This window comes from Populus trichocarpa, chromosome 7, assembly GCF_000002775.5.
Source record: "Populus trichocarpa isolate Nisqually-1 chromosome 7, P.trichocarpa_v4.1, whole genome shotgun sequence".
NCBI classification, from domain to species: domain Eukaryota; kingdom Viridiplantae; phylum Streptophyta; class Magnoliopsida; order Malpighiales; family Salicaceae; genus Populus; species Populus trichocarpa.
In genome coordinates, this window is record NC_037291.2 from 6,698,696 (window position 1) to 6,709,977 (window position 11,282).

Here is an 11,282-nt window from a genome sequence, read left to right on the forward strand (position 1 = left end):
TTTTTTAATTGTGTTTTATTCGAAAAATTAGAAGGAAATCGTTTGATGACGTAACATTTGCAAAATTTGATTGCAATCCCAATTTTATTCTTGACAATAATTTTACCTGATGTTGTTGCGCGCTTAAGAAACCATAGAAAATATAGTTCTTGTTGGATAGATTTCGTACGTGATGAAATTGCACATAGTTTAATGGAATAAGAAAAAATATTTGATATCAATATTATTTGCCCAGGGGATTTCTTTCATTCTTGAAGCAGATTTAAGATTCCAAATTGAAATTGAAACTTGACACTAAAATATACTCCTATAAAGATTCAAAGCAATTCAAGAGGAAAAAAGAGAGAAAGGGTTCAAAGTGTTGGTTAGGGGTTTTTTTATTTAATGGAAAAGTTGTAATATTTAAGGTTCACCCGCAACCATATTTTTTCTTGTTTGGTTAAGTAAGAAACACAATTTTTTTTGTAGGACCCATCATTTATTAAGGTTGTGCCGCAGGTTTATCAAAAGCTATATTTTGCTGCTTCTCCACGCAATCACTCTCCACTATTCATGTGAACAGTGGAGTCACTCTCCACTGTTCCGGCCGGATCGGGTCTGATCCAATGCTAAATGCATTGAACCAGGTCCGACCCGGTTAAAAAAATTCAATTTTTATTTTTTTTAATTGTGTTTTATTCGAAAAATTAGAAGGAAATCGTTTGATGACGTAACATTTGCAAAATTTGATTGCAATCCCAATTTTATTCTTGACAATAATTTTACCTGATGTTGTTGCACGCTTAAGAAACCATAGAAAATATAGTTCTTGTTGGATAGATTTCGTACGTGATGAAATTGCACATAGTTTAATGGAATAAGAAAAAATATTTGATATCAATATTATTTATTTCATGATGTAATAACAGTAGTTAAATCTACAATATTTAAATTAAAAACCATAATTATTAATATATATATTTTTTAATTATTTTATAACCTCAATTTGAAAAACATTCTTTTAACCAAACATATTAAACTACTTTTTGTTTAACCTCAATTTCAACCACAGTTTTAACCAAACATATATTTTTCCAAACCAACCTCTAAAAGTACTTTTTATAAAACAACTTTTTTCAAATCACAACCACAACAACTACCAATATAAGAGTTTCTTGATCACTAAATAAAAAATAAGGACAAATATGTAAATAATAGTTGATATTTTTTTTAAGGATGTAAAATGTTACTCATTTTATAAAATTCAAGATGTAAATTCTAATTTTTTAAACATGGGTAAGTTAAAAACAAACAAAACTATAATTTTTCCAACTCTATTCTATAGTATGAGGCCCTCTAGACGAAGTTAAAATATAGAATTTCAACTTCAAGTGAAAAATTTAGGATTTAGGAAAGGTTATCCTCTATTTTGTACCTCAAGGCTTCTAGATAAAAAACATGTGTGTGAGCACGCACCACCGACATAATTTGTCCAGATCTGCTTTCATTACATGCATTTGATGTTTCTAAAAGCTAAACCTATGGTTTGGGTTCAAGTATTAATCTTGTACATATGCTAAATCACACTAAATGAATGCTAGATACTGAAGGGGATGTGATTTGATGAGGTAGCTGGTGAACTCATTCCAAAAAAAAAACAATTTATTTGCTGAGTGAGGGGGCAAAAAGGTCATAAGACATTGATTAGAACCTTAATATATATTATAGGACTATAAGACATTAAATTTTAGATTATTTTGGTGACATGGCTCTGATTCCACTCCAAATGACCTTACTATCAAGTTAATTACCACAACGGACAACACCAACTTCTTCTATAGCTTTCACACTCTTTTTTTGCCCTTCATGCAATAAAATCTACATCTAAAGATTTTTCACTTTTTTTACTATCTTTGAAACAAAAATTGAAGAGAAAAAAAAACGACTTCTTATCATTAATTTTAAGTATACAAGCATTTTATTATTTTTGGAGTTTAGGATTTTTTTTATTTTTTGGGCTTTTGGTAGTCCAAATAAAGTAGGTATTTATTTTTTGTTTTCAGGAAGCCTATAAACGGGAATTTTCTGTATCATACAATCTTTTGATCAAGCAATAAAATTACTTCAAGAATTTCCTTGTGATGCTTGATCCTCAGGCTTAACTTAATATGTGTTCACATGTTCCGTGGTGCTTTAATCCTGAATCAATCATTCCTATTCCAGGTTTCAGCAGGACTCATTCCCAAATATCTTGAGAGGACCACAAGTCTACTAAAGTAGATACCTAGCATTTTCTCAAGAACCATGCACGGGAGTCTGCTCTTCAGAGAAAAAAAAGACTTGATCACTGACCTTTATGCCTCTACGAAAGGAATTAATTTGCTGTAGAGGTGGGCCAATATAAAGAGAAAATAGCCCTACTACACTGACATTTTCCTAGTTTTTCACCTACTATTAGGTTTTGTCAGAAACTTGTCTTCGTTTCTTTAACAGAACGAATGGCTCATTGATTATGAGTGAATGTTTGTTTCTATATTTTAAAAGTGTTTTTGATAAAATTTAAATTTTATTTATTTTTTTATGATAAAATTTAAATTTTATTTATTTTTTTATTAACTTTTTAGTATTTTCAAATCATTTTGATGTGCTGATGTCAAAAATGATTTTTAAAAAATTAAAAAACATCATTGGCATGCATTTTGACACGAAAAGCTATTTGAAAAGCAACCACAACCACACTGTCAAACAAACCCTAATCAAACAAGCCTTCATTAACGAGCAGCTTCTAAAAAGAAACCAAAAACTAACCTTCAAAGGAGTTGATGGCCTCCCATATTATCCAATTCTGTAATGGGAAATTGAAGGCTGAAATATCTAACCAACCCTTGTCAGTTTCCTTGTATGGATATTTGTTGCTCAAATCAATAATACGGTCGTCTTTGCGGCTTCATAATGAACAGGAAGCTATACTGTATTAATGCTCTGTTTTAAAGAGGCAAGACCTTCGAATTTATTGGTATATTGGCATCTTGAGTGGAATGGGGTCTGGATTAGGTCTTATCTTTCAGGTTGTCGGAGTTATTGAGAGTATGGTGCCTTGCATTATTGATGCTGACAGAATCTACTAGCATGAGATCCCATTGCTTGCAAAGGTTCACTACTGGAATCTTCTAGATCAAAAGGATTTTGTTGATCTTGGGTTGATTATATGCCCTTTACAGGAGAGTTCTGGGACCAGAAAGTAACATCATCTTAATCAGGATCAATTTTTTGCTAACTCTGTGTACTGTTCTGATGGTCTACCTAATCTCCAAAACCCCAATTGATTAGTCTTCTTCGGATCACATGCTGTTGTACCACTAGCTTAATTGTCATCCTTAAACAACTACAAAGAAAAGGGTTAAGAAACAAGAAGATTAATCAAAAAATTGATACATATCGCTTGATCTAGTACAAGGATCAAGCCAATGGTGTGGCATGCTCAAACGACTAAGCAACGGAGGAACTAATCACCTGAATTTACAAGATAAAGAATCCGAGAATGGTAATGCCAGTATACACATCAAAAGTAACATTTCTCATCTTGTATGGTACCGAATCATCACTGATCCCTTCTACACAGAGGGCAGGATGCATGTTTAAGGAGCCACTTATCTATGCAAGGTAGGTGAAACATGTGATGACAATGAGGCAAGCTTCTAACTGTCTCTCCCAGTTGAAAGTCCTGGGTGCATGAAATAATCAAAATGTTAATCAATCACACATCTAGTAACCAGCTAGAAGGAAAAGGAACAAATGGTGATAATAATCAATGAAATAGTGACCAAACCTGAAGGCAAACTGAACAAGCGACTTTTTCTCCAGTTGCATCTCCGTTGTTATTGCTTGTGATTTTGATCTTCGGTATCTTTTCGAGAGAATCTCCAGGTAATCCCTTGGAACCACCTGTGTTAAAGATGTTTGTGATCTCCTCAAAGTTTGTTTCCACAGCACCCATCTGATTGAATTATGGAATCAATTCAGCTTGTGAGTAAAGAACGAACTAACAAGTAACAGCTAGTAAATAAAAAAGATAAAAGCAAAGCATAATAGGCATGGACAGTGATGTCAAATCCATCAAGAACAACGCCTCGGATCCCAAATTACCTGACTTTGTACTGCACTTAACATTGCCGGACCAATGCGTTCACGAACAAGTCGCCCACTAAGAAGGCTTGCGATAACATCAATCTGCCCACATTAAAAGTTTACATTAATTGGGTTCAAAATTTGAAATCAGATCACTCAGCTAGCTAAGAATGGACGTCAAATTCATAAAAGCATCATTATAGAGGACAAACACCAGTCAATATTCACTTTCAACAACTCATGCCGAATGCCTACTCTTCAAGAGCTTACAGAGAGAAGCTAAAATTGCTCACCAAGTAGAGGACACAACCAATTCCAGATTCATCTGATTGCCATAGAACAAGAGATGACTCGAATACTTCAATTGAGAAAACAGCTCCGGATATGGCTCCAACTGCAGCCCCTCGAACAAATCCGCTTTCAGTTTCTTGGCCTATCAATGCCCCAGTCATGGCTCCTAACAAAGCGCCCACTGCATTCGACAATGCCAATTCCTTTAACAAAAACTTCCAAACTACCAAACAGTTAGTAAAAATGAAGCCTTTTCATAACCTTAAAAATTCTAAAAGTCAGACAACATCATCAACTTCATGAACAGAAACTGAAAGACCATGAACCCCAAACCCCTTTTGTCTATGTGCAATAACTTTTTTCCCATTATATCAAATAAAACAATAATATCAAGATCGTTTTTTTTCTGATGGATGGTTAAATCAAGATCATTTTTACCATAAAGCTCCAATGTTTTTCAGCATCATCTTATCTAAACTAAACTCCTTGAATCAAAATTTACAAAATGAAACAGAGAATCAATGATTGAATATAAAACCCAAAACAAAAACCCAACAAATCCCAGATCAGAGAGCATAAAATAGATAAGGGTAACACATGCCATTCAATCAAGAAGTGAGAAAATAAGAAAAGAACTTTCATTTACAAGAAACCAAATGAGATAGAAGAGACAAAAACAAACCTAATGCAAAGAAAAAGGTGAAGATCGCAGAGAATATGTTGCCAATGATAGCAGAAACAGCAAGGTTACAAAGTTCTTTAACCTTTTCAACAAAATTCCCAAAAGAAGACAATGAAGACATAGAAAAACGAGATGGGCATGGATAAACCTCCATTTTTAAGGATTCTAAATTGTACAAAATACTAGAAAAGGGAAGACAAGGTCCTGTTATAAGGGTATCTATAGCTTTTGTTTTGATCTGTTCAGATTTGGGTTTTAAACAAAGACTCTTTATACATGCAGAAAGGTAGGGGTGATGAGCTAATTATCAAGAATGGTAATTGGTAAGTCCTTAAGAAGAGAGATGAGAAGAAATGAAAACCTCGGCAACGAACTACCATTTAAAGCTTCTTATGACTTCCATGTTTTTCTTTGGTCACAGTATTCTCTCTCTACCTGTTTTCTTTTAAACAAAGATCTTTCTTTGATTCATCTACATTTTTGTTCATTTACCTTCATTTTTTTTTTTACTTATATCAGATTGCTTTTTAATTAGAATATTTTTCAATTAGTTTTTACAATTAAATCTAGATCGCTTTTTTAGACGGTCTTTAAGTACATAATCTTCATATATGTATATATGGTGTATTAAAAAAATTTAATAAATTCCTTATTTCAAGATTTGAACTCAAGAAGTTACAAAAAAAAAACATACATTCTTAACAAACTCGCTTATGAACCAAACAACATTTAAAGAGTTGTTATGTACAAATTATCTAATATTAAACTATCCATAATTGTTTATATTAATTATAATAAATTTTATATTATTCATAGAAAAAGAGATAGATATAAAGAAAAAAAGAAAATTATTTCTTAGTCTAAATAAAAATATTCAAATTATTTTTTTAATGAAATTTATTATAATTTTAACTATTTCATTATGATATTTACTTTTTTATCATAATAGATTCGTGAAGAAAATTTTTTATTAGTTGTAAATACACTTATTATAAATTTAAAAGTGTAAACACCCAAAAACGAATACACCTAGAAATGACTCCATCATCGCTGTCAATATCTGAATCGGCAGCAACACAATTTTTCGGTGCTAATTTTTGAATCGGCAGCGACGCAGTTTGGCTGCCGATTTCTGAATCGGTAGTGGCATAAATTGGGTATTGATTTCTGAATTAGCAGCGATGTAGTTTTTGTTATCGATTTCTGAATCGGCAGCGACCCAATTTTTTGTTGTTGATTTCTGAATTGGCAACGACACTATAAAACCTAACAAAAATTGGTGTTGGACCGGCCTATCCTAGGAGAAAATGGGAATAGAAACCAGCTCAAGATAACCCAAAAGGGGAATAAGAACAACCTTGGTTCAGCGCCCAAACACCCCAGCACACTTAGAGGGGCTATAAATACAAGGAGAGAGAAAAGGGTGACTTTTCACCCTTCCCAAAACGAGCTGCATGCTTTTGCCCCCCTCCCTCATCCTAAAATGAGTTGCATGCTCCTGCCCTTTCCTCCTTCCTAAAGAGAGCTTAACAAACTCTGATGCATGTGCCTCCCTTAGGCGTGAGAGAGAGAGGGGAGACCTAGAGGGAGGGCTGAACACTAACAAACATGGAAGGAGAGGGAGTCTAGAACCAGTGGGAATCAGGGGAGAGACCGAGAGGGAAGAAAAAGAAGAAGAAAAACTGAGTGAAAAAAGGAAGAATATTTGTCAACCTCTTTCCTAAAACTACTTAGATTCATAAGGTATGAACCATGCTACATCTCCATCCGTTTTTGGGACTTTAGGTTAGAAAAAGAAGAAGAAAATCCTAAGAAAATGGTCTAGCATCCTTACACCAGCTGTTAAGGAAATCTAATCTATTAAGAGGGGGAAAAACAGGGCTGAATGGGGGGGACCTATTCCAGAAACGTTGACGAAAAGAAATGGATGAACATGATGAACAAAACCTAGACTAAGGGTCGACCAAGAGAAATAAAGGGAAAGGATGAAATGAAATGATAAAACCTGAAATTTGTGACCTTGTTTAACTCATGGAAACATGCATGAGCTGAGGTAAAAATTTGTGTTCATGATAAGGTATGGATTTAACATGCATGAGTGAAGAGTTGTGTGAAAATAAAATGGAAGAATGTGCAGAATTATGATCTTGTTGAACTCTTAGGATGATAACTGAGTCGAAACAGAATCTATGTTAATGTTCATGCTTTGCTTTTATTATGGGGTTAATGAACTTGCATGAATATGGTTCAAATTAATAAGAATGTGGTTGCGACATGATTGTTGTGATTATACTTGTGTTAATGACATAAATTCTGCATATATGGTGGATAAAGTTATGTGAAATTGTATTACCTGCAATGAACATGTGTTCGCTGCTGAAATTGTGTTGCCTGCAGCGAATCTGTTTTTGCTAACTAATTTCTGCAATAGATTTATGTATCTGAATTGGTTCAATGACTAAAATGATTGCATTGTGTGATGGTGTAATATGTAGAATACTTGAATGTGAACATGTGGATTCTTGAAATATGTATGGTGATAGTCATATGATTTCAGAATACAGATGTGCTGATTTGTTACCATTGATGTGTTAAGTGGTGCGATCGGGACTTGTTGCGATGTCGCAGTCGCACAAATTAATTACACTAGCTTAAAACACAACACACAAGATATTATAAAAACAAGTAAGGGGTCCCACGAGGAAGGTTCAAGTCAAATTTTTATGCTAGATGATATGCAATTTTGGGGGGTTTGAAGGTTATCTAGGCTAGAGCAAAAGAAAACAGAAAACTATCAAGCGAAATTAATTACTTTTTGAATTTTACATCCAAAAATGCCTTTAAAACATAAAACAAAGAATGTCAAGGCATTTTATATATAAAACATAAGCAAAATACTAGGTAAATGTGGGTAAAAATGTCAAATAATATGGTTGCATCAAATACCGTCACACTTAGCTCTTGCTCGTCCTCGAGAAAGGATAGATAAAATCAAACTGAAACTAAATTGATAAAATAACTATGATCAATCTCTTAATCTCTCATCAATGTCCAAGAATATACGCATTATAAACAAGAATACAATCAAGAAGGATAGAGAACATAAATTTCCACGCACTTATTTACATGCGAACTTCAAAACTTAATTAATCATTGGGATTTAAATGAAATCTATGTCACGCCAAAGTTATAGGTCCTCTCATTGATATACACTCCAACACTCACGTGTTTAGGGCTTATGTATTTAAATCTCTCAAATTCAATCAATAAATATGTTATACCATAAGCTTGCTCTTCAATCTCATCTCCATTACTAAAATATTACAAGCAATGCATGAATCAAAAAGGTATTACTTTATTGTTGTAATAGGGTTAAGGTTAAGGTGAGGTAAAAGAAAGGAAAAGAAAAGGCTAAAACCAAAGGAAGTAGAACATTCTAAAAAAATAATTCTTTTGAAACAAAATATACCATCAAAGCACACAATTTTTCCATCTTTAAGCACCAATGCTTAACTTCTTTTGATTTCAAGCTCCATCAACATAAAATCTTGAGAACACAAAGGAACACTTTTCTTTTCTATTCTTTTCTTTTTCTTTTTCTTTTTCTTTTTCTTTTTCTTTGTTTTTCTTTTTTTCTTTCACCTTTGGCAACTTTGCCCATCTTTTCATCAATCATAACTTTATTTTTTTTTCATATAATTTCCAACCATAATCCATTAGATATCAACAAGTATATGCTTTACTAATCCTTGGCTAGGGGAAAAGGAAAACATATAAAAAGATACGACTTACACATGGGTAAAGCAAAGAAAAGATAAACAAGCTTAAAAGGACTCACTAAGGATAATATGCTTTAGGTTGACTAATGTCTTTATCATCTTCATATACACATGTAATGTGAATGTAATCTCAACAAGATATCAAGCAAGTTCTAGAGGTACATATCATTGAAAGAATGCACAATAAAAGAATATAATGTTGAAGGCTCAAAAGCTTGCATTTGTATAACACTATAAAGTCAACATGACATATTTTCAAAATCAATCCCTAAACCAATTAAACGTTAAAACTTGCATGCACACTCATTCATTCGATTTATATCTTCATCTATTTCAACTAATTCTCATACATAATAATCATATTCTCATAAACCAATGGGAGTTCAAAAAGATCAAACATAGATTATTTTTTTTACGCAACAAAGAAAACCAAAATTCTCTCAATACCCCCACACTTTAAACACAACATTGTCCTCAATATTGAAATAAATGAAAAGGAATATAAAAGAATGACAAAAATAAAGTAAAATGCAAAAAATAAAAGACAAGGGAAAAAGAAACCAAATCTATTTTTTTTTCTTTTTGTGCTGGGTGCCTCCCAGTAAGCGCTTTTGTTTTATGTCATTGGCTCAACATGTTGCATGCTCATTCTTCATATATTGGTCCAGCTAACTCCACGGAAGCGGTGAGTTCTGCCGTTCAACCTTCATAGAAAGGTTTCAAGCGATGCCCATTGACCTTGAGTACTTTGTTTGTTTCTAAACTTGTAATTTCAATTGCACCATAAGGAAAAGCATTAGAAACAACAAAGGGTCCAACCCAACGAAAGCGCAACTTTTTAGGAAAAAGTTTCAAACACGAATGATAAAGAAGAACTTTGTCTCCAACATGAAATTCTTTTCTTGTAATCATTCGATCATGAAGACTCTTGGTCTTTTCGGTGTAAATCCTTGCATTCTCATAGGCATCATTCCGTATCTCTTCCAACTCTTGCAATTGCAACTTTCTTGCAATCCCAACAACATCATAATCCATGTTACATTATTTAATGGCCTAAAAAGCTTTGTGCTCAAGCTTCACTAGTAGATGACATGTTTTTCCGTAAATCATCCTGTAAGGTGACATTCCTATAGGTGATTTGTAAGTAGTCTGATAAGCTCAAAGTGCATAACCAAGTTGTAGATTTCAATCTTGCCAATTACGTTACATTGTCTTCTCCAAAATGGACTTGATTTCTCTATTTAAAATTTTAGCTTGGCCATTCTTTTGAGGGTGGTAGGCTATGAAAGTCCGATGAGTCACATGGTATTTGCGAAGTAATGCTTCCATTGAACAATTGCAAAAATGATTATCACGATCACTAATGATAACTTTAGGGATTCCACACCTGTCAAATATGTGAGTACTGACAAAATCTAAAACAACATTAACATCATTAGTTCATGTGGCTTTCGCCTCAATCTATTTAGACACATAATCAGCAGCAAGAAGGATATAAAGTTACCAAAAGAAGAAGGAAATGGACCCATACAATCAATACCCCAAACATAAAAAATTTCACTTACAAGAATATTTGTTAAAGGCATTTGATTCTTATGAGTGATATACCTATTCTTTGGAATTTTTCAGATGATTTGCAAAAGTGATATGCATCCTTAAAATATAGAAGGCCAATAAAGACCACTTTCAAGTACCTTATGAGCCGTTCTTTTTTGCTCTAAAATGCCCACCACAAGAATAAGAATGACAAAAAGTGAGAATGGAATGAAATTCATTTTATGGTACACATCTCCTAACTATTTGATCCACACAAAATTTCCACAGATAAGGAGTGTCCCAAAAATAATATTTAGCATCAGCTCGTACTTTGTCCTTTTGGAATGTAGACAAACCTGGAGGGAATTCTTTGGTGACTAAATAGTTCACCAAATCAGCATACCATGGTCTTGTAGAGGAATGTAACACATACAACTGCTCATCAAGGAATGTCTCTTTTATTGTTTCAGTTTGTATATCCTCGATCCTCAATCGGCTCAAGTGATTAACCACATAGTTTTCGACACCTTTTTTGTCTTTGATCTCAAGATCAAATTCTTGTAAAAGCAAGATCCACCTAATCAATCTTAGTTTGAACTCTTTTTTCTTCAAAAGATACCTTAAAGCTGCATGGTCAGTAAAAACAATGACTTTTATACCAAGTAGATATGACCTGAATTTTTCAAGAGCAAACACCACTGCAAAAAGTTCCTTTTCAATTGTATGGTAATTGTATTGCGTTCCGTCCAACATACAGGAAGCATAGGCGATAAGATGCAAATTCTTCCCTATTATTTGCCCCAGCACAGCTCCTACGACATAATAACTTGCATCTCACATTATCTCAAAAGGGTCATCCCAATTTGGTGGTTGGATGATAAGGGCAG

General features: G+C 33.4%; 1 protein-coding gene across 4 annotated transcripts; it reads right to left on the reverse strand.

Annotated features, from left to right (window-relative positions):
* Positions 1-2,717: 2,717 nt before the first annotated feature.
* On the reverse strand, positions 2,718-5,547 carry LOC18101048 (NEP1-interacting protein 1). Of its 4 annotated transcripts, XR_008059654.1 has the most exons (6): positions 5,081-5,544; positions 4,401-4,621; positions 4,126-4,209; positions 3,809-3,976; positions 3,493-3,703; positions 2,718-3,364 (listed from the first exon to the last, which is right to left on the reverse strand). XR_008059654.1 is itself a non-coding variant. In XM_024605151.2 (5 exons), the coding sequence occupies exons 1-5, from the start codon at positions 5,458-5,460 to the stop codon at positions 3,581-3,583; spliced, it is 573 nt and encodes a 190-aa protein (XP_024460919.1). In that variant the 5' UTR covers positions 5,461-5,547; the 3' UTR covers positions 3,380-3,580. The 4 variants fall into 4 exon arrangements, 3 of the variants coding, with proteins under 3 accessions (XP_024460919.1, XP_024460918.1, XP_052310291.1); XM_024605151.2 differs by lacking the exon at positions 2,718-3,364 and having other exon boundaries at positions 3,380-3,703; positions 4,401-4,579; positions 5,442-5,547; XM_024605150.2 differs by lacking the exon at positions 2,718-3,364 and having other exon boundaries at positions 3,380-3,703.
* Positions 5,548-11,282: the final 5,735 nt, after the last annotated feature.

What these genes read in the sequence shown, in the direction of transcription:
- LOC18101048 (XM_024605150.2), bottom strand. Translation starts at nt 5,234, where the DNA reads ATGGAGGTTTATCCATGCCCATCTCGTTTTTCTATGTCTTCATTGTCT. An exon ending in TTGGTTGTGTCCTCTACTTG is followed by an intron (nt 4,210 to 4,400) that starts GTGAGCAATTTT and finishes TAATGTGGGCAG; the next exon opens with ATTGATGTTATCGCAAGCCT. An exon ending in TAAGTGCAGTACAAAGTCAG is followed by an intron (nt 3,977 to 4,125) that starts GTAATTTGGGAT and finishes TAATTCAATCAG; the next exon opens with ATGGGTGCTGTGGAAACAAA.